Source organism: Leuciscus leuciscus, assembly GCF_965113295.1.
Source record: "Leuciscus leuciscus genome assembly, contig: HAP1_SCAFFOLD_246, whole genome shotgun sequence".
Lineage (NCBI taxonomy): Eukaryota > Metazoa > Chordata > Actinopteri > Cypriniformes > Leuciscidae > Leuciscus > Leuciscus leuciscus.
The window spans coordinates 9,649-33,118 of NW_028118471.1; the positions used below are offsets into that span (position 1 = coordinate 9,649).

The 23,470-nt window shown below is 35.7% G+C and overlaps 2 protein-coding genes and 1 long non-coding RNA gene across 3 annotated transcripts in view; 1 reads left to right on the forward strand and 2 right to left on the reverse strand.

The window, feature by feature from the left end:
• The first annotated feature begins 691 nt into the window (after positions 1-691).
• LOC309491423 lies at positions 692-4,760 on the forward strand. The gene is made up of 2 exons (XR_014203105.1): positions 692-2,525; positions 2,700-4,760. It is a non-coding gene; the product is annotated as an uncharacterized lncRNA (long non-coding RNA).
• Positions 4,761-14,105: 9,345 nt separating this feature from the next.
• Positions 14,106-16,228, reverse strand: LOC309491424 (endoplasmic reticulum metallopeptidase 1-like). Its single transcript, XM_082190486.1, has 2 exons — positions 16,039-16,228; positions 14,106-14,579 (listed from the first exon to the last, which is right to left on the reverse strand). Exon 2 carries the CDS (start codon positions 14,562-14,564, stop codon positions 14,121-14,123), a length of 444 nt encoding a protein of 147 aa, XP_082046612.1. The 5' UTR covers positions 14,565-14,579; positions 16,039-16,228; the 3' UTR covers positions 14,106-14,120.
• Positions 16,229-19,672: 3,444 nt separating this feature from the next.
• Positions 19,673-23,470, reverse strand: part of LOC309491425 (uncharacterized protein) — a gene marked incomplete at its 5' end in the record, with an annotated part of 29,799 nt that continues 26,001 nt past the window's right edge. The window contains 6 exons of the mRNA XM_082190487.1: positions 19,673-19,795; positions 19,911-19,979; positions 20,129-20,203; positions 20,295-20,323; positions 20,587-20,661; positions 20,755-20,817. Coding sequence (XP_082046613.1) covers positions 19,685-19,795; positions 19,911-19,979; positions 20,129-20,203; positions 20,295-20,323; positions 20,587-20,661; positions 20,755-20,817 — 422 coding nt within the window. The 3' untranslated portion in view covers positions 19,673-19,684. The remainder of the gene's footprint in view (positions 19,796-19,910; positions 19,980-20,128; positions 20,204-20,294; positions 20,324-20,586; positions 20,662-20,754; positions 20,818-23,470) is intronic.

Genomic DNA, 23,470 nt, shown 5'->3' on the forward strand with positions numbered 1-23,470 from the left:
GTGGGCGTTTTTTTGAACCGATAAGTATTACCTCTGTCTTGTCTGGATTTAATAAAAGAAAATTGCGCGTCATCCAATCTTTTATATCTTTAACACACTCTGTCAATTTGGATAATTTAGCATTTTCATCCGGCCGTGATGAAAATATATATTTGAGTGTCATCAGCATAACAATGGAAACTCATTCCATGTTTCCTTATAATATTTCCAAGTGGCATCATATATATTGAGAATAATAGAGGGCCTAACACAGATCCCTGCGGCACTCCATAGTTTACTGGAGTTATGATCGATTTTTTCTTCATTTAAATAGACAAAATGGTAGCGGTCAGATAGGTATGATTTGAACCAGCTTAATGCTTGTCCTTGAACACCAGTATAATTTTGTAGTCGATCTAAGAGTATTGTGTGATCTATAGTATCGAACGCAGCACTAAGATCAAGTAAAACTAGTATTGAGATACAGCCTTGGTCAGAAGCTAAGAGTAAATCTGTGATTTTAACGAGCGCAGTTTCAGTGCTATGATGCGGTCTGAATCCAGACTGAAACTTTTCATAGATGTAATTTTCTTGCAAGAAAGAGCCTAGTTGAGCGGACACCACTTTTTCTAATATTTTAGACATAAATGGTAGATTTGAAATGGGTCTATAATTTGCTAGATTATAATGATCTAATTGTGGTTTCTTAATGAGAGGTTTTATAACTGTCAGTTTAAATGTTCTTGGAACATGACCTAAAGATAAAGACGAGTTAATAATATTGAGGAGAGGCTCTTCCACTACAGGTAACACTTCTTTCAGTAGTTTAGTTGGTATAGGATCTAATAAACATGTTGTTGTTTTAGATGAAGTGATACGTTTGTTTAACTCTTTTTGTTCTATAGTTGTAAAGCACTGTAATTGTTCTTGCGGGGTGATAATTGAGGCTGAATTATAAGGTGCGATTGAAGATTGAACGTTTACAATTGTGGTTCTGATGCTTTCTATTTTCTCAGTGAAGAAGTTCATGAAATCATTACTACTGAACTGTAACGGAATATTTTGTTCAGGTGACATCTGTTTATTTGTTCATCTTGCCACGGTGTTAAATAAAAACCTTGGATTATTTTGGTTATTTTCTATTAGTTTGCGGAGGTGCTCAGCCCTGGCCGCTTTTAGGGCCTTTTTATAACGTGACATACTGTCTTTCCACGCGATTCTGAAGACCTCTAAATTAGTTTGTTTCCATTTACGCTCTAAATTACGGGTTTCTCTATTTAGAACATGCGTAGTATTGTTGTACCATTGTGTCTGCATTCACAGGTGAACGTCACTCTAAACCTTGGCTTATGATCCGATCTGCTTGATCAGATCACGGTGATCGCATGTTAATGCCAGGTGTAAAAGCAGCCGCTGATGAGTCCTCGTCAGTCTGAGTGTGTGCTCTCCTGTTGTTTGTCTGAGTATCCAATATTCCCGAATGCAATGTTAGTTTCACTTCTGTCTCCTGAGATTCCTTCATCTGATCAAGTTTTGAAGGCAACACAGATCTATCCTTCACTGCCTTTGATATCCCACAATCCTGTGCTTTCCGTTGAGCTAGAAAAATAAAGATGACGTTGGAAAGTTGCGGCTGTTAATGTTTTCCACTTGTGATGCCATTTCTAGTGAGAAATTACTATTTAAGTTTAGAAGTTTAGAACTATTTACCTCAGAAGTGTGTCTGAAATCAGTTTCGTGAGGAACCTTCGTGTGCCAACGCTGCCTGCAAAGTCATTGCCTACGTTTTCGGATGCAGCCATTGTGTTTTCTTTCCCTCATGTTTTGCCAGTTCGTTGTAATTGAGGGGCTGTTTACACGACACCATTTTCAACCAAAAAACTTAAAACATTTTGGCCGTTCATTTACACGATAATGGCGTTTTAGGTGCCTGTAAACGCAAAGTTTTGAAAATGGTCTCCGTGTAAACAACAAAAACGTAAATCTCTGAAGACGATGAGGTCATGCACATGCGTATTACAGTTTCAGTGTTTCTATAGTGTTTCATCGCCATCTAGTGGCCTGGCAGCAGAATAGTTTTTAGTTGTTCTTCGTGGATCTGTGTGAATGGGGATCGTTTTGACAACGGTGTCGTCTGTACGCGGAAACATTTTTAAGCATATCGTTTTCATGTAAACGTACCCTGAGTGTGTTGTGCTTCCTGTTACTAATTGACCATTGTTCTAGTTGTGGATTTCATCATGTGTTGTTCCTGTTGTGTGGGTCAAGTCAAGTCAATCATCCTGTCATGTTACAATAGGATCTGTCATCATAACTTCATGTCTGTATAATAGATTTTCACAAAACATTTATGTGAAATTGCCAGGACACACGTTTTACACATATATTACCTGAACATTTGCAGAACTTGAGGAAAATATTATTGATGTATGGCATTTAATAGCTTGATTTTTTTCCATATTTCCATTGATGTTTAGGAGCAGACAGATGATGTGACTTATACTGAAGTCGCTGCGTACAGCAAAAAACGAGGCAAAAAGAACAAGGTGAGCGAACACTTCCTCGATGTTGTCCAGCTTCTCTCAACATGATTTTTGTATATTTTCCTCTTATATGCAGTTCTTCTTGATTTGTGTGATTTATATGCAGTTCTTCATGAATTGAGCTCAAACAACATGCTGTAATAATTGTGGGTTGAAACAACTGTGATGTTCATTCAGGTTCGCTGTGATGATAAAGTGACTTATGCTTCCATCAGAGGAGCAAAAGCTGGAGCTCAGGAGAACTGCAGTCAACTTTATGCCTCTGTGAACAAGAACAAATCAGGCAAATAATTATACAAAACCCACATGAGCAGAGGAACATCAATCTAATATAACTCAATCCTAGTGGGTTCATTCATTGTTAATACTTTCAATGTCTTTTACTTGTTAACAAACAAATTGTAATGAATTGTTGTCTTTTGTCCTCTTTGTGTTCTGGCTTTGAGTTCTAGCGCTTCCAGAACTATTTTAATAACCTTTGGTCTAGTTTTAATTTAGCAATGTGGAACTAGTGTGACTACATATTTTCCGTAGTATTTTCAGAGCGGTGAACTCACTGTTGAGGTTTGGAAACATGTTTCTGCTGAGTGTGAGAACTCAGTTAGTTTAACCACACATGTTTATTAGAGAAACATTTAAAGAAAGAAGAGGAACTGACATCTTAACCCACACAGAACTGATCATCTCTGAACCCAGTTTGGACTGAACCTGGTAAAACAAAAATAACTTATTTAATGGATAAATACAAGTATTTGTCTGGTACCTTTTATTGGATTCTAAATAAGACCAAACATTTTTAACTGTACTTATTATTCAGTCCCATAAGTACATAAAAACAGTTATTTGTACATTATGGCATTAATAACCTTATTAATATTGCAAGAGTTGTCATTGCAAGAGTAAGACATGTTGTCATTCCTTAAAATCATGTTAATGAATACATAAAGGATCTGCAAATATATAGAAGTTAATCTTCTCTTGTTTTGTCTTATTCAGCATCCAATAAAAGGTACCAGACAAATACTTGTGTTTATCCATTAAATAAGTTATTTTACTTTTACCAGGTTCAGTCCATACTGGGTTCAGAGATGATCAGTTCTGTGTGGGTTAAGATGTCAGTTCCTCTTCTTTCTTTCTTCTTTAACCTCACGCGTTTCTCTAATAAACTAATAAACTCTTCAAAACCTCAACAGTGAGTTCATCGCGCTGAAAATACTACTGAAAATATGTAGTCACACTAGTTTCACATTGCTAAATTAAAACTAGACCAAAGGTTATTAAAACAGTTCTGAAAGCGCTAGAACTCAAAGCCAGAACACAAAGAGGACAAAAGACAACAATTAGGCAGAAACGCATGTGTATTAGTTTGATTTTCCAGGTCTAGAAAATCCTATTTTTAAATTTAGGCTATCTTGTATATCCAGGTTTCCAAGATGGTTTCCAAAACAATTTAAGCTTGTTTTAGCTTATTTTAATGTTAGTTTTTTTTTTCTTCATACATAACATTTTGTACCGTTTTGATGCTGTCAATATATGTTTTACATGTCAACGTCTGTGCTTTTGTAATTTGGAAGCCCTAAAGAACCATTGAAAAAGACAATTGAAATGTAAAATATCTACTGAAATGTACAGTATGTGTAATAACAAAGCTTCTGCCTACTCGTTTTGGGATAGAAAGAAGTTCCTTGACAATCATTAATGATAGCTTCAGGATATAGGGTGACAGACCAGAGGAGCCTCTGTGCGTCATGTCACAGCGTATGTAATGTTAGTCTGCTAACGCTTTTCCAGAGCCAAAGTTTTGTTCGTACTAAATGTATTTCAAAGCATAATCGTAAAAGTTTAAATATGCTCTTTTAAAATGAGAGATTGTTTAAATTAAATCTTTAAAGTTTTAATACATTTGTATCTTCTATTTATCTTTTAGAAGATTACTGTAATGATTTTGTTTAATGGTGACCTAAAGTATAATTGTTATTAAACAATGTCTGTTCAAAAACTTTAGATTGTTGAAAATTTTAAAGAAAAACTGTACTTAGTCTTCTTAAATCTCATTTATATGTAAAGATTCAATCAGCATTTTTGTCCATGCGGGGTTTACATTTTTATGGTGGAGGCTTTCCATGGCCATAATGATTTTTGTACTGTAACTGCATATTCTATCATGTACACCTAAACACGACCATCACAGAAAAAGTGGCATTTTTACATTTTCAAAAATTAAATAAATATATAAATAAATACTTCAATATAATTTGTAAGCTGTTTTGCGCACGCGTACGCGCACACACACACACACACACACACACACACACACACACACACACACACACACACACACACACACACACACACACACACACACAGTTGGTTCTAAAAAATGAACTAATCTCTATTTTTTTATTATTATAAATAAAATATATAACCAATGAATAATAACATATGTTACTAAAATGTATTTAAAAAATGCGAACATGGTTTTAGCTAAATGAATATATAAATAAAAAGTATATATATATAAACACATTATATTGTCAGAGCACTGAAGAAGTAGTTGTTTATGCAATGATTAAAAAAACTATCCAAAAGCAAATAGTTTAAGTTGTCATAAACAATGTCAATGTCACAGTAAAGCTAGTCTGTGTTCCAGAGCACACTACATCCAGAGTTTATACTAAATTCATTTAAAAGCATAACCTTAAAAGTTTAAATTCAATATTTTAAAATTAAAAGACTGTTTAAATCAAATATTTAAAGTTTTATTAAAATCGTATCTTCTATTTATCTTCTTAGAAGACTTCTGTATGATATAAATCAGGGGTCACCAAACTTTTTTCTCTGGGGGCCACATTATCGTTCCTGACTGTGATGGGGGGGCCGGGTCAGCTATATAACATAGAGTTGTATGACCCAGACCAAAATGACCACCAGCAGGCCTCATTGTGTAGTAGAGATGTGTAGTATTTTTTTTTTAAATAAGTTTTATTAATAAAGTAAAGGCATAGAACCAGTTTATTTGTAGTGCACTGACAATAGTTTTATTTAATTCGTTTATTAATTACATTAATAAAAAGACCAAAAGACCTTGAGATATGTTTGGTAATTGTACCTGAATGAATTGAAAATTAATTTGCTACATTTCAGATTAATATATTTGTTTTCCTTAACATTTTAATTAACAGTAACTTAAACACTTTGCAGTTTGAATGATGTCCTGTATAAACTAAATGACGGAGTATGTTTTTATGTTTCTACTGTTCGATCACACCCGCGCCTCACTCACACACACACACACAAATATAAGTAAACACTTTGTGACTTTTCGATCGCACCCACACCTCTCTCTCAACATATTCCAGCACTGCAATCTTTACATCGGAGCCTGCTTCAGATCTTCAGAGCTAAGGCGGACCTACAGATTAGGTGTCCCTAAAGAACCCACGTATCTAACAGTAGTTCCGCATTGCATTAATTTGCACGCAAGTTTTATTTATATTTATATAATAGGCCATGACGACTTTTGGGGATTGCCTCATAGGGCCGGTTCAAGTAGTGGGGGGCAGAGGGGCTGGGGGGCCTTAGTTTGGTGACCCATGATATAAATGATTTTTCTTAAATTTAACCTAAGGTATTATTTTTACTAAACAGCATCTGTTCAAAAACTTTAGATTAAAAAAAATAAAATAAAAAATTAAAGCAAAAACTATGCTTAGGCCTCTTAGATCTTATTTATACAAAAATATTTAAAACAGTATTTTTGTCCATACAACATGAAACATGTTGTCAAGTTTGTCACAATGTTTTTTTTTTTTTTGAAATCCGAGGGCTCATTGCTCTTATTTAGATTAAGTTGTAACTTTTAGAAAATCACCACACATTTTTCAGAGATGGGATGTGTATCTGTGGCCCATGATGCAGCACAAGTAAAGTTTGTATTGAGCGAATATTTCATTTTACTCGTCTTAATTCAAAGCATGATCTTACTTTTTCTACAGTAGCTATGATCTGTTGCACTTATCAGATGTATAAGATCATTTTTACTTTTCTTGTATCTCCCGAACTATCCTTAATCAGTGTGAAAACACAGGGTGAAACCCTTTACTGAGAATATACTATCGGTTATCTACTCAAAATAAATGTAGAAGTTTAAAATGTTAGCATTTGTTGATGCGACAGGCTGTCTGTCTGTTGGCCGCATGAATAGACTTTGGGGAGAGCTGATGATACTATAGCAGGAAGCATGACCTCTGACCTCCTCGATTTTGGAGGCTTTTTTTGTTAAAGACGCTACAAGTTAGTCCTTAAAGAAATTCAAAAAAGATATTAACACAAACTGTTCTTTTTGTAAACAGCACCCAGAGACTATAGTGCATTTATTTTGGCTTTGCCATTACTCTAAATTATTGTGGAAAGACTTTTCCCGATTTGTTATTGAGAATATTGATTGAATAATATTAAATATATTTTTCTCTACTTTGGGAAAATGTTTTGTTTGGAATTGTTAATTGGAAAAAAGAGCAATTACACAAAAACAATTATTTTCTTTTATTGTTAACACAATTTTATAAACATAAATGTATGTTTTCAGGCCAGAAACCACTTTTCTATGTTTTGCTTACTGAAGTACAACATTACTACAGGACTATCTCTGACTCATGTATCAAGAAGGCTTTAAAAACAATTGAAATATGTAAGTCTTTTAATCTTTTCCTTTGATATGTAATCTTTTCTGATTAGTTATATACCCCTGTCTTGTGTCTTTTTTTTCTCCTTTCGTTTATTTGTTATACATTGTGACTGTTTCCTTCTTTGTTTATATAATGTTCTCAATAAAAATTAAAAATTAAATAAAAAAAGACGCGCCAAATACTGTTCACAACTACAAAACATTTTTGCTTGGAATGTCATTATTTAGTCTTTCAAATTGACTAATGATAAGAATGTTTTTATTTGTTATTATTTATTCATTTATTTATTTTTATCATCTCTTATAAAGTGTCCTTAAATTGCATTATAGTCTACCTTTTAGCTCTGTTTTAATTGTTAATATTGATTATTCTTCTGTTTTTATTTATTCAATTTGTATAGTTCTTATAGCCTAAATTGATACATTATTTTAACATGTGATGTCTACAGGAGATTTTTAAATTATGTTTTCATGCCTGTGTTCTAAACATATTTTGTACAAAAAAAACAACAACAAACCATCTATAAACATCAACATGATCACACAAAAAAGTATTTTGAATTTTTTTTTAACTTGGTTGTTTAGAGTTCATCGCAAGTTTATAATTCAACTGTTAAAGCATGAAATAAGGTTCCACGAATTAGTGAATTTGAGCTTAATGTGGGTATATTATCAGTAAAAAGTAATCATTAAAAAATTTGTAATCATTAAAAAAAAATCAGCTATATACATTGTGATTCATAACCCACTAATGTTGTGCACTAGAGGGAGCCACAGGACTGCAAATTCTTCAAGATCTGAGTGTAAAGGTGCTGACTGTATGTAACTTTTTCACTCTACTAAAGCATAACAATAGCATAATATGTTTATAAAGCTTGGAAGAGCCAGGACATTTTTCAGTCTAGTTTAAATTAAGGTCTATTTTAAATTAAATAGACTATTTCACGGATCAAGTCCGACCATCCGACACATTTAACTTTGAGCGTTCTGATCTGAATCTGTCTGACTTTACTATAAACTGCTCAAAGATCCTCTGTAGTGAACTAAATTTGGCTCTAGTTAATTAGTGTATGGTGATAAATAATGATTATGATTATTGTTCTTATGATGATAATGATGGCTGTTTTGATGCGCACTGTTGTTGGTGTAATTTCTGGTCTGATTCTCTCTGTGGTGAGCCTGATGTTTCCTATATCTGCTCGAGGTACTACACAGAGCTCCTGAGCTCATATTCTGGGCCACAGACTACACTTCCAGCATAGGTAAGGTATCCGACTGCTCTCTGTCTCCTAAAACTCTTTTTAAACTACACCTTTGGCGTAGGTGCACTAAAAGAAATTTTAAAACAAAGATATTCAGTATCACACAAAATTCTGTATTGTTATATATCAGATTAAAGCAGTCATAATATAAACTTGAGTGTTACATTGAGTAAATCATAGTGTCAAAAATATTTATATTTCGGATATTTAAAAAAAAGTCTCTTATGCAAACCAAGGCTGCCTTTATTTGATAAAAAATACAGTAAAACAGTAATATTGTGAAATATTATTATTACTATTTATATTTTAAAAGGTAGTTTATTCCTGTGATGTCAAAGCTGAATTTTCAGCATCATTACTCCAGTCTTCAGAGTCACATGATCCTTCAGAAATCAGTCAAATATGATGATTTGATGCTCATGAAATGTTTCTTATTGTTGTTGAAAACAGTTGTGCTGCCTAATATTTTTATGGAAACTTTGAAAAAAAAAACTTTTTTCAGGATTATTTGATGGATAGAAAGTTCAAAATAACAGCAGTTTTTAGAAATGTAAATGTTTGTTACATTATAAATGTCTTTACTGTCCCTTTTGATCAATTTAATGCATATTGCTGAATAAAAGTATTAATTTCTTTCAAAAATTTGACCATTTCTTCAGATATATTCAGTGATGATTCAGAGATTAATTTAGATATTTGCATGGTTAAAAATGCATACATCAACAAGCAATATTGTATCAGTTAAATCACACCTCCAACATAGTTTTAGTGTAATGTATAAAGAGCTCAAAAACACATTGAGACATGCTAAAGAAATGGGATCTAATATCTGTGATGTAACAAGAGTATTTGCTGTAATATTCAGTGTTTACCTTTTGTTTTTCAATACAGACATTTGGTGGGCTGGTTGCGTACTGGCCGAGCTGCTTCTTGGACAGCCGAGGTGTCGATCAGCTTGTTGAAATCATCTTTAACATCTTAATATTTAGTCAAATTAACTTAAAGCATGCGCAAAATGAAATACATCCTATCTACTTTCTAAATGTTTGTTAATAGGGCATTAGGGGTGGGTCTTTGTCTTTCTCAGGTGTGATCATGCCTACTCGCATTAAGCTTTCTTACAGAAAACACGTCTTAGAAATTTAAAATCAATATATTGTCTTCTCTGAATGAGCAGTCAGGGTGATTTTCACATAGTTTTGGAGCAAATATTCTAGGCTACGTCATACAATTTTCAAAAGTCTTGTGAAGAAATAATCAGTATGTGTTTCATGGCCTTATTTCAGTGACATTTTTTTTGTATTTTCACAAACCACGCATAAATGTCATTATCTCAAAACTACAAACTTTTACATACATGCTGCTGATATATTATTGTAGCAGAGTTTGTGCTGAATACAGTGTAATTAGACTTTAGCCATGAAAATGTCACAAGTATACTTAAATAAGTATAAGAAAATAAGTATAACAGTATAACACAAGTATAACAGAAATAAGCACAAATGTCAGAGCATGTCAGAACACCTCCAGAGCCCAGAAAACAGCTCAAACCCCAGAGGGTTAAGAAGGTATTAATGGGATATACACGATGGACAACAGAAACGGAAACCTCTCTTATCTTATTAGTAATTAAGTATCTATTCGGAATCAGCCAAACTTTTCTCCAGACTATATCAGGAAGAAAAGCATTCCAATAAACTGTGACATTTGGAATTGATACTCATTCATTAAGAAATACTAGACGTATCAATCTATTAGAAGAAGTGGATGAAAAGCAATATTTCCCCACCAGTGTAACATTAGGATCTAAAGGAGGTAAAGAAGAGGGATAGGGGATATGGTGAAACAATCCAGTAACTCCAGATGGAATGGCATCAAAAACAATAGCAAATTCTTTAGGGGAAATGGGAATGTTAAAACGATTAAGAAGTTCTTCATAGTTTAATAAATGACCATTTGCATTAAACAACTAAAGCAAAACATCAGCCTCAAACCAGCGCTGGAAGAAAAGAGATTAGAATATCACGGTTAATCCATATAAAGGAGAAAAGTTGTGCTTGTATATCCAAGACCAGGCGAGAAGAATCTGCTTATGAAATTTAGATAATTTAGCTGGTATTTTTTCAACATTATAATTACAAAGCAATAAAAAAATTAAACCACCAAATTTGGAGAAAACATAATGTGGAATGAAGTTCCAAACAGAGGTTGGATTTGTGAGAAAGTGTTTGGCCCAATTCATTTTAAGAGTATTATTAAATGTACAAAAGTCTAACATGTTGAGGGCACAATCTAAATAAGAATTTAAAACAAAAGATTTCTTGATATAATGTATGCCATTTTTCCATATGAAATGAAATAACATTTTGTCAATACTTTTGATAGTGTTGTTATCCACATGAAGCGACTGAGCATCAAATGAAAGTCTGGAGATCTTTCCCCAGTTTGGCAAGTAATATTCTTCCCCTCAGAGATAAGTCTCTGCAGCCATAAATAGCCATTTCCATAACACCCAAAAGGAGGAAACTTTGCTGCATCTTGTGAAGCAAGAATAAGTGTATAGGACTCTGGTGTACTCGCAACTACAATACAATATTGTCCATCATATCAATGGTATCATGAAACAGTGATTCTGAAATAGCCAACTCTCTTCATCGCCAGACTATTTGATCTACGATATATCTTGATGTACAGGTGAAACTCGAAAAATTTGAATATTGTGCTAAAGTTAATTTATTTCAGTAATTCAACTTAAAAGGTGAAACTAATATATGATATAGACTCATTACACGCAAAGTGAGATATTTCAAGCCTTTATTTGTTATAATTTTGATGATTATGGCTTACAGCTTATGAAAACCTTTTCACAATATTCTAATTTTGAATGTGGGGTTTTCATAAGCTGTAAGCCATAATCAAAGGCAAGGCTTGGAATATCTCACTTTGCGTGTAATGAGTCTATATAATATATTAGTTTCACCTTTGAAGTTGAATGACTGAAATAAATGAACTTTTGCACAAGATTCAAATTTCGAGTTTCACCTGTAGACCTGTGTGTAACAGAAGAGGGAAAAGTGTTTGTTCATAGTATTTGTATTCAAGACATTGTGATGTCTGTTTCAACAACTGACCACTGAGATGTTCATTTCTGGACTTCTGGAAATAACAGAAATACATAAATAAACAAATAATGACTGCGAAAAATAAATAAATACACATTTCAGTTCTTAACAAAGAAGTTCACCCTCTGCTCAGGCGACACCAGCTCCTCTAGGGTCATCATGGCCAAATTCGTGCCCTTTATTCCATTCCGGATTAAACGAGGTCTGACGTTTTGGCATGTTAACGTTATGATATGACGTAGCCAGCTCATGGACTCCACATCGCGGAGGCTTGTTTACGTTTTTAACCAATGATCAGATATCAGATATTTACACCGCTTTTAGCCAATCATTTGTTTGACCAGAGATCTTACAGCATTAGACCGGACGCTATGCTGCTGTGTCCCAATAAAGATTCTAGAGTGGGTTTTTTAGGCCGATTCAGCGCAACTCCAAAAAGGAGGACAAATGAGTGTCCGTCTTGAGGCTGCGCTGGACGCTGGACAGGGGGCTTAAAATCCGGACTGTCCGGCCAAAATCCAGACGTATGGCCACCCTAAATTTTCTTTGCGTTTTCTCCATAATAGGGGAAAAATTATATGCACATCTATCAATTAAATTTTTACATATAGAGATACCTAGATAGTATATCTTATCTTTAGTTGGAATATTATTAATTATAGTTACAATCTTTAATTGAAAGTAGTTCACATTTAGACAAAACATTTTTTTTTTTTAAAGACCAGAAGCTTTAGAAAATCTCTCAGCAGTGCTGATTGCAATCAGGACCCTTTTGATTATAAAATATAATTGTAATGAAATCAACATTCTCCCATTAATCAGATGTCCCTCACACTAATTCAGTAATTGTAAATGTAAAGTTTACATATAATTTTACACTTATGCTATACTAAAATCTGAAATGGGTCTTTTTGTGTCAGCAACCTCATCATTTTTGATCAGTATCAGTATTGTTACGATTGCTCTGAACATTTCAGACTAATTTCAACAAACATTACATTACTTATTCATAAACTTAAAAAAAATTATTAATAAAAATGTAGGTGTGACGGTGTTGAGACTAGGGTAACAGGGTTGAAGATGTAACAAATACAGTTTAACATATAAATAGTTATTTTTTACTCAAATTCACTGTAAGATTTTCTATAAGCACTGTATTTCATTATGTAACCAAGAAAAACAACAGGTATAAATTGCAATTGCAACTCAGTTTTATTAACCCGACTGCAGGAAAAACAACAATAACGCAGTAAACATTAGAACATTATAAACTGACTGAATAGGTCATCAAAATAAAACATAACTTGTGTGCTTTTTTGATGTGTGTGTGTGAGCATGTGTGTGTGTGTTTCTTTGCATGTGGCAAAAAAGTAACGGGGTTGAGTGTGACGGAGTTGTGATTTTTTGCTTGTAAATGGCCACTGCTCTACATGTAGTGAATAACAGGAGAGCACATGGCATGCGCATATTAAGAAATCATGAATATTGTTGAAATAACAAAGATGATTTTCACAAGTAATATAATTCTATCTTTATTTGATGTAACGGGGTTGAGTCGTTGAGCTTGACAACCACAATATCACATTTCTAAATAAGTTATAAGGAAGGTGGTAACTTGCCTGTGTCTACACACAGTGTTGTTCAGAATACTTCCATGATGTCACTTCCTGTTATTGATGTCACATAAGGATCTGTTCATTAGTTTTATGGGAGAGAACGATTTGTGTAACGGGGTTGAGGGATTACTGAGGGATGGAACTAAATAATGTGATTTTAATTCATATTCATGAACTTACTTAAAAAAAAATAAAAAAAAATAAAAAAAAAACCACAGATAGATATTCATGGGAATGGCAAAATGTATGGACTTTTTTCTAATTGTATTATTCATATCCCAAGTACACTTTCATAGAAGGCCATGAGGGACATGACAAAATAGGTGGTGTCAACTGAAAAAACAAGATCATTTCTAATATAAAGATATAATATGTATGTCATTATTTTTAAACTTTATTAAAGGAGACATTTCAATTGATACAAAAAGCTTTTAAGAATAGATTTTGGTGACCCAATAGGTAAAACACACTTAAGAAGGTCAGAGGGACTCAAATCATACCGGTCTCGTGGAATGACTCTTCTGCTCTTTTCACATCTTTGCTGGATCAAATTTGTTATTACTTTACATTATTAATACTAATTACACCTCTATTCTTTTTGCAAAGGAACGTATCCTGATTTGTGCTGAGGTTTATTTTTAAAGGTTTTATGATTATTGTCCGTTTTGATTTAATTTATTAGAACATTAAACTGTATTTCAATTCTTGTGCATATTATGATTGTAAAACATTGAAGGAGAATGAGCAGAATTTAGTTCTTTTTCTGACTCCATTAAAATGATTGCTAATCTTTAACCACTTATTCTTTAAAGGTAAAAGTCTTTCTTGGAACTAAAACAGGATTCAGCCAGAATATTTTAAGTTATAATTACTTTAGCTTTTAACATTATCATTAATAAGAGGAAAGATTCTCAAAAGCCTTTATAGCAGGCTAAGTTGTTTATTACGGCACATTTAAATATACTGACAGTAGAATGGGACAACATAATGTATAGAAAAACTTTCCTTTTCTTCTTATGCCTGAGCAAGGCATTGGTTGGTGTGAAGCGTTGTAGAAACACACCCGGGCTGTTGGCCACCGTGTCGAAGTGGCAGTTAGCGAGCATGAAGTGCTGTGCGCCGCTCTTGGGCTCGAGTTTGACGGCGATGTTGGTCAGGCGGTCGTAGCGGCTGATGGAGCTGTAGTATTCGATGGAGCCGCTGGGCCGCTGGACGTCCACTGTGATGGAGTGAGAGCCAGCTTTACTCTCAGACCGGATCTGCTGGATCTGATCCTGAAGGTAGTTCACCGTGATCTCGATCTCTGGGCTTCCCATGGTCCGCGGCCCGACGCTGGTGATCTGATCCAAATGCATCCAAACGCTGGTGATCTGATCCACATGTGAGCACAACTCTGTTGCTCTGTTTTTATTTTACTGATATTATTATAGTTTTGTTCCTATGAAGCCAAGTTTTATTGCACCTGTGTATAATGACAATAAAGACTATTCGTTTCTACTCTATTATACTCTATCATATCATACTTTATTCTGCTCAATTCTATTATATAATGCTCTATTATATCCTACTTTATTCTGCTGTATTCTACTCTCTTCTATTCTATTCTAATCTACTCTATTATACTTGTTAAAGGTCTGCGCCCTGACATAGACTACGTTACCCATAATGCATGTGTTCATTTGTAGTTTTGCTCGATCGCGGTTGCGCTAGGCGCTTTCACTTTGGTGTGATCCAGTACCATGAGAGCATCATTAACGGTGCAGAGAATTGCCATCCTTTGTTAATCCTGCGCTAATCTTGTGTGTATGAGTGCTGTGTGCGTCCTTAAGATGTAAGTACGGCTTTTGCATGAATGGCGCGTTTATTGCTGAGTTATTAGCCCAGGTGGCGAAGTTGTTAAACTCGTGTTATTCCCTACTGTTATTCTGCTGCGGCCCGCTACGGCGCTCGCGCTTCTAAAGTGCATTGAATTCAGATTTTTGGGGTTCGGCCGAATACCGAATCCACTGGTTAAGATTCTGCCGAATCCGAATACCGAATCCACTGGTTAAGATTGTGCCGAATCCGTATACCGAATTCCACTCCCATCCTCAGTCCATTAACACAGGAAACACATTAATGAAGTAAACAACGTCAACAGCAGTGTAGCCTATTTTTCATTTTATTTTATGTTATGTTAACTGTAAGAAAAAAATAAAAATAAAATACAAATAATGTTCGTCTGGTAAACACAGGTTTTTAGCTGTGAACCCTCCTTTGCCGTAGGCTACCTGAAGTTGCTGCATTTCGGCTGCTGTCTGTAGATTCCTTCATGCACAACTATTTCGGTTTCATACGCAAATGTTTTAACAGCGGCGATGTTGTGTATTGTTTAGGGTCCTTCCCACCACGAGACAAATCGACATTGCAAACTGAACATGTAGCTCGACTTGAATCACCTTCTTTTGACTGAAATTACTGCCAAACAACACTTTTTCTGCTCACGATCCAGTTCCACTTTCACTTTCACTTTCTCACAGCCGACTGCATTCGAACGGTCCACATACGTAATCAACGGCGGCGTGACGTCGACCAGCGTAGCGCGCGTAGTGAAGCCTAGGGTTCGGTTCGGTGGGAAAAACAGAAACCGAACCCCGTCAAAAAAAGCCCAATATTCGTCCGAATCCGAATCCTAGATGCATCCCTAGTCAAATCAAATCCAAACAGACATTAGGCCTACTGATGTTTTAAACATTATTTTTATTTATATAAAAGTCATGCTTAAAACAAAAACGAAAGTCTGAATATGGTAATCATGCAATAGTAAGGCACCTGATAGCCTGGCTGTACTATGGTAAAGTGTACCTGGCCCGGGTGGCGTTGAAGTGTCCTGTGCTTCTGCTGCTGATGATGAGCTGCTGGACTGAGATCAGAACCAGAACCCACATCAGACTCAGGAACCCGAGCAGCAGAACCACAGCGCAACTCTCGCGCAGAAACTCTCTCTTCACTGCCGGCTTGTGTTCGTGGCTCCGGGGGCCGTTCAGCGCGGCCTCCTCATCGCCACTGTCCGGCTGCTGGTTCTCCTGGTTCTGGTTCTGCTGGATTCTGATTCTGAGGACTGGAGAGTCTCTCTCGCTCATCTGTATAATGTCTGGATTGCTCATTACGGTCTAAGATCTGCTCTGTTCAGAAACAAACGTATCATAAATCCTTCTTGAAAGTTTTTTTTCTTCATTCTCCACTGATCGCTGATTCTTTATTTCTTTTGTCTGGACACGAGGAGTCAGTTTGACAGAAAAGAGGAATAACGAGTGTTTTCCTGGTTAGTGTAGTAAGAGGGTGGAGTTAATGATCACTCCCACAAGTGATCCTTACAGATTATTAACTCTTACTACACTGTGTTCAAACCATTTGTTTACAGTCTATAGTTCAAACAGGACAGATGACACTGTATCAGGATTTCTTCAGGTTAGATTTACACAAACTTCTAGAAGTATAGAGGTGAGTGGGGCACAACCTTACACGGGGCTAGTTGTCACACCCTTGTTTTAAATACTTCCACACATGCTAGCATGACGAAACTTGGTGTAATATTTGCCATATCAACACGAGAAAAAATTGCGCCAAAATTCATAAATCTTTGGAAGATATCACATTTATTTAACCATAGCAAAAGTACAATTCTTACTTCTGTTAATTTTTCATCTCTATTTTTGGTGTTTATTTTAAATTAGACAAATCTGATATTATTTTAATCTCCAATATGTTATTTAACAGTTGATATGGTTCTTTAATGCTTCGCTAACCAGCAGAAGACACTAGCAGGGTTTAAATCCCAGTTGCTCAGGCGGGGCATGTTGTCACACCGCGTTAAAATGATATTCTATTCTATTCTACTCTATTATATTATATTATATTATATTATATTATATTATATTATATTATATTATATTATATTATATTATATTATATTATATTGATAAACCATGAGAAAAAGGTGAATAAAGAATGAGAGTCAATGTTCATAAATTATGTATGTTTATGTTTTCTGGTGTGTTCGTTTTCAAACTCAAAAATTATTTTATTTTTAATTATTACATTTTTTTAATTATTTTATATGAAAAAGTTAATAATAGTATTTTATTGAGAAAATATTTTAGTTTGTCTTGTATATATATATATATATATATATATATATATATTTATTTATTTATTTTTATTAGATCAGATAGCATTTTAATCCGTCATATCTCATATGGTCATAATGTACTCCACCTATGGGGCATGTTGTCACATTTCACTTCCATTATTTTGGGGTATATGAAGTAAAAAGTATACACTGTTAATAAAACAAAACCACATAATTGTGGCATGAATTCAATGGAAAATTACATGACAGATAAAAACAACTAAAACTCAACTACATCTATTGCACTATATCCTAATAACTATAGTGCAATTTTGCATATCTATCAAACTTATAATAATGGATTGCGATAATAGCCTACTATAATGGATAATAATAGCACTAATGTAGGCAGTGTCACAAAATGCATATCCAGTATTTTAAAATAGCATAGATCTTTGAATCTGCCAGGGAGAAAAACATGGGCCATGATGTAAAAACTTTAATGTTTAAATTCATCCTCTGTAGACATTATGGCATAAGTTATACAGATTTGATAAAATCATGTAATTTGTGGATAATGCAATAGGTAATCGCGCCCATGCTTGTTTAAACTTTCATGACGTAATCGAAACCAACGGCGCATGCTTGTTAAAACGTCATCTACATATTTGATATCAATGACGTCATCGCGCTACAGGCGGCTGGGACTGCACTTCTTGGAAATCTTGTGTTCCCTTTCGAGATGTCTCTCGTATTGCGTAAGAAAACTCCTTTTCTCGAGAATACTGAAGTAAACTTTTAAAACGCATTGCAGCTTCACTGCGAGCACAACTGAGCGCAGGAGCCTATGGCGAGGCAGCTCTGACACGAGAACCAATCGGGGAGCTTGGCGCCCTGGCACGTCATAGCCCACCAATATGGGCGTGGTCAGAGGCTATATATTGGCGAGACTTGCTTCGTACTTCAGGTTAAAACGACTGAAGCGACCCCTGATCCAAGCACAGTAGCACGGCAGCTACACAATACTCGTTCCCTCTTCTCAGGGAACTGAGGTTACGTTTAGTAACCGAGAAGTTCCCTTTCGAGAGGTCTCTCGTATTACGTAAGCATACGCTCTGGGAACCCCTTGCAAAACTCTCGCTTACCGTGACCAAGCATATGTATGAATCACAGAGAAGCATAATCCTAATATGAGCCTGTGAAAAACGGGCTTCAGATATTGGATAACTAGGAATCTAGTTCCAGGTATAAGGGATATATATATAGTGGCCAGCTAGAGCGGTGCCAGATGTAAGCATAATCCTGATAACAAGTACTGTTCTCAGAATAGGTTAAAGCGCTGATAAAGCTGTGAAGCAGATTTGAGGAAGTGAAACATGGTGTCGAAATGTTCAGCGTTTCCTTGTAGCTCAGAGCAGTGATGGGCAGTAACGCGTTAGAAGTAACGCGTTACTGTAATCTGATTACTTTTTTCAAGTAACGAGTAAAGTAAGGGATTACAATTGCAAAAGCAGTAATTAGATTACTGTTACTTTCCTGTAAGCAGGCTGCGTTACTGCGTTACACTGCGAGACTGTCTCGCGAAGTGAGCCGTGACTCGTGAGTGACAAATGACATGAGCGCCGCGAAGTCAGTGGTAAACACTATGGCAAGCGATCGCGTTCAAAAGTCTTTAAACGAAACGCGTGAATTTTGACGCGTCAACACGCACCGTTTGTCCGTGTTCAGACGTCATGTTTATTCATGAATGATGTCGTAATGGTAAACTGGTATGAACGTGCAAACACGTTATATTTGTTCATGAGGGATAATGCATTGGTACGTTGTGAGTGATGTCAGTCTTTATGTCATGATTTGTCATGCCTTTTTAAGTTGTTCGTTTAACATTATTTCCCAAGGTAGAAAAGACAACAGCTCTTAGAATGGGTCTTTTATTTTAGCAAACTGGCAAAAAAACCTTTTCAGACTGTGTGCAGCTGAACCAAGAAAAGCTTAAGATTGCATGGAGCTGATAAGCATGAATGGCAGAAGAAAAAGACTGCAATTAAAAAACAAAACAAGAGAAAATTATTTTAATGCAAGCAATAAAAAACTGCACACATCAGCTGTGGAATAAAAGAAAAGAAATGCATGATCAACTAGATTAAGGCAAACTCCTGTCTTAATTTAAACCCTGTTCACCACCCCCAAAGGTTTCACAAAGTTATTCTTGCCACTGTAACTTATGGCTTCCTAAAGACAGGTTTATGGGTAAATAAATGAATAATAATTAGAAAAATATACCAGGGCTTTGCATTTGTCCTTCGGTCGGTCATTCACTTGTCTGAGTAAAAACACTTGTTAGAACAGGAATTTTCTGTATCATTAATGTTTATTTGTGAAGGTCTTGTTCTTGTTCACAGAGGCGTAAAGTTGATCCTGCGGTTGATCTTCTCTTCCTCTGATGGCAGCATAAGTCACTGTATCATCATGATCCTGAAAGAACAGATTCTGTCCATCAATGTTTGAACCCCAGCGATTATTATTATTATTATAAGAGCATGAGCTTCATTTATCTGAGAGTCAAACTCATGTGCTGGTATCTACTCACATTGAGTGATTTTACTGGCTTTGTATTGGAAGAAGTGACCTCAGAATAAGTGACATCATCTGTCTGCTCCTAAACATCAATGCAAACGTGCAGAGAGTCAAGTTTAACACACAGAACAGACATATCTCTCACTATAATATGTAGAAGAACACAAAAGCTTTTAAATCACATTATTGAACAGACAGTGAACGTAATGTTTGATGATTTAGTGGACTCACATTGGCTCTTGCAGCGGGAGGAATGGACATGTTGATCGTCTCATACGTCCCTTTATGATCATTCTCATCTTTGACCTTCAGAACAAACAGTTAAACTGCATGAATGACACTTTATTGAGCTTTAAAGACAGTAATCAAATCTAAATCACTGCATTACTGAACTCACCGCAGAGTCGCCAGTCCCTCTTTTATTATCTGAAAACAAGTGCCTCATGAAATATGAGTATTTTATGGAAAAACACAATGTTATCTGAACTGTTTTTAATTGTTGTAATGATTGTTGACTTGATAACTCTGTGATATTGACATTACAGGATTTCTCAGCAGGAATAAACTTCTGTTTGAGAATTTCATATAATCCACATGTTTCTATGATACTTACAGTCTGAACATGATGTGTTTGTTTGCTCATCTGAACTGTTTTTAATTGTTGTAAAGGAGTAAATCTGAAAACTCACCAGCTCTTTTTCTGCAGATCAGCCAGAGAAGAGCAAGAAGGAGAACAGCGACTGCAGCGACAGAAATCACTATGACTGAAGAAGAGATCGAGCACAGAGTCAGAGACGGACAGGACAGATTGGGGACAATTATAGACAAAGACAAAACACTGTGATTATGTACTGTACCTAGTGTGTTTTTTTTCCAATGATTCTGAGGGTTTTTGCCTGGTGTTGTTGTATCAGCTTGAGCTGAAAAGGATGAATGTTAGTTGAGATGCATCATAATAATATCCAGAATGAGGAGAAGAAAAGGTGAGGCGTAGCAAACCTAGCAGCTTAAACTTTATTTCACCAAACTAAAGAGAGAAATACAACATGAGAACACACAGCACAATCCCAAGATTTCATTTAACTCTCCTCAGGGTACACATGGTCCCACTCTAAAGAGTGTTACAGTAACTCTGAATCAGTTGTAATGAGATAATTAAGGGATTAAGTGATGATTGAGCATTAGTGATGAACACCTGCTGTTAGCAAGCAGAATCACTGAAGGAAAGAGAAAAACTAGAACTACACCTTGGAACCTATTTTAAGATTTGCGTTCTCGAGCCGCCAGGCACTGTTTTGTGCGGATGAGCGGCCGGAGCACGTTGAGGGTTTTCTGTTAAAGCGGTGTCGTGTTAGCGGCAACAATTATGGCTCCCAGCATGCATTGTGGCATGAAGCATGTCACACCACACAACTCTATAGAGAATAATATTGGACTTATTTTGATATTTTTAAAATATTTTTTCTCCAACAGCCCAAGCATACATACAGGCCTATATAATGGTGTGTAAAACAAATGTATAATTTATAATCAGCTCCATATTGGATTCCAAGTGATCAATGGCTTAGAGCATTTCATTCAAACTCATGTCAAGAGTTCACCAGCAGTGGACACTCGTGCAACATTAGCATAAAGTTAGGTAGTTAGTTAAGTTAGGTGTGATTACTGAAATGTTCTTTTCATGTATTCTTTAATGTCAGTATTTGATATCTGAATGCAGTGACAGTGCTTGCTTGTTTATCCCGGCTTCTAGAAATTAAATGGGGACATGTTTTGTGTTTGAGAAAGGTCTTCAACATGTTTTAAAACATATAGGGGTCATTGAAGTCTATAGTTTAAGGGACCATTTGTCAGTTAAATCCTATATTTTCCATTTAGAATAAAGTGTCCTATCCTTGAGAGAAATAACTTGTTATCTTGATGTTTTGAGAGGACTCTCCTGTTTATAGTTAGAGCCTGGCCAAATCCAACCTTGGAAAAGCTGTGTGTCGGTGTGTGTGTTAGTCTTCTTGCTTACAGGTTAAGGAACCACTGGCATTATTGGAGATTGACGGAGTTGTTGTTCGGGACAGGCTGTTACGACGTGCCTAACCTCAGGGTCCGAGTGTCAGCTCCATAATCCATGGAGATATGCTTCAGTATATGTGTGGAAAATTACTATGTTTATCTATTTCTTAGCCAATGAGAATCATTCAACCTGTAAGCAATGACGTATCTTAGACCTTGGAAATGGTATAACTGCTGTGTGTGTGTGTGTGTGTGTGTGTGTAACTGCTGTGATCTGTGTAACTGTAAGTGACGGCCTACGAACTCCTGTGTGAGTCTTGAAGCTGAACTTCTGCTGATGAAACTGCAAACTATCTTCAGTAAACAGGGTTTTTCCTGGCTGAAAATGAGGCGGAGGTGGCAAAATCCGATAGCTCGGTACCTCTAGGGGGGTCCGGGGGCATGCCCCCCCCGAAGAAAATTTTGTACATTTTAAAGATAAATGCATTAATCTGGTGCATCTTTTTATGTATAATGACCACTAGAAGGTGAAAAAAAAAACTTTTTACAAGCATGTATTTATTTATTTTTAGGTATTTAATAATCAGATAATTTGATTTTATTTACAGTTCATAGGGGGCCATATTAACAACATTGTGGTTGAATAACAATCATTTGCTTTTCATTTACACATTTTCACAACCAGAAAGACATTTCATAACCTCATAACTTTCATAATCTTATAATTACACAGTGACATATGACTGACATGACAGTCTCATGCACGCACGCACGCACGCACACACACACACACACACACACACACACACACACGCACGCACGCACGCACACACACACAGAAGGTTTCCCATCAGCGCGACCCACGATTCACCTCATGTGCAAATAATGGAGAATATTAAGAGAAAAAAATCGCAGATGGCCAACTTAAAACGCAGCGGGAAGAGAGTGATAGAAGGGAGAGGACTGGGTTAAAACCTTAGGCTACACTGTGGATGCTATTCTTTTTCTCCACGATGCTCTGTAAAAGACTGCTCTAACTTTTCGTTTCATTGGACTTTATTTTCGTTTAACTGTTGGAAACTACGGATGCTTTTCGTTTGATTGGACTTTTATTTTCGTTTAACTGTTGGAAACTACTGGAAAAAAGAATGGCCATGTTCTGTCGTGCATTTTTGAGGTAAGATAACCTGCAAGTTTATTTAATTTAATTGGTTTAGATAGGCTATTGCTCCTTTCGTTTGCGAGCGCTGGTTCGAGCAGCCTGAGCCTGCCTCAGTATTTCAAAAAAAGTTGTTTTACTATACTCGCTGTCGGTTCGGCTGCTTGGTCATCATTTAAAAAAAAAATGCTCCAAAACATTTGTCTAAATTAACATGATAAAGAAATGAAAAGAAACATAACTAACAAAACTGACCTACTTTAATGGCTGCAAATAGGGCAGGCTGCCGCTGTGTAATAATAATAATAAAAAAAAACGGACTCGAGTCGGACTCGGGCTGATAATTCTGATGAGCTGTCGGACTTGTGCTTGAGCGTCTCGGGCCAGGGCCGGGCTCGTGCTTATTC

Bases quoted from the DNA above. Each gene is read 5' to 3' on its own strand.
- LOC309491424 (XM_082190486.1), bottom strand. From the start codon at position 14,564: ATGCATTTGGATCAGATCACCAGCGTCGGGCCGCGGACCATGGGAAGC.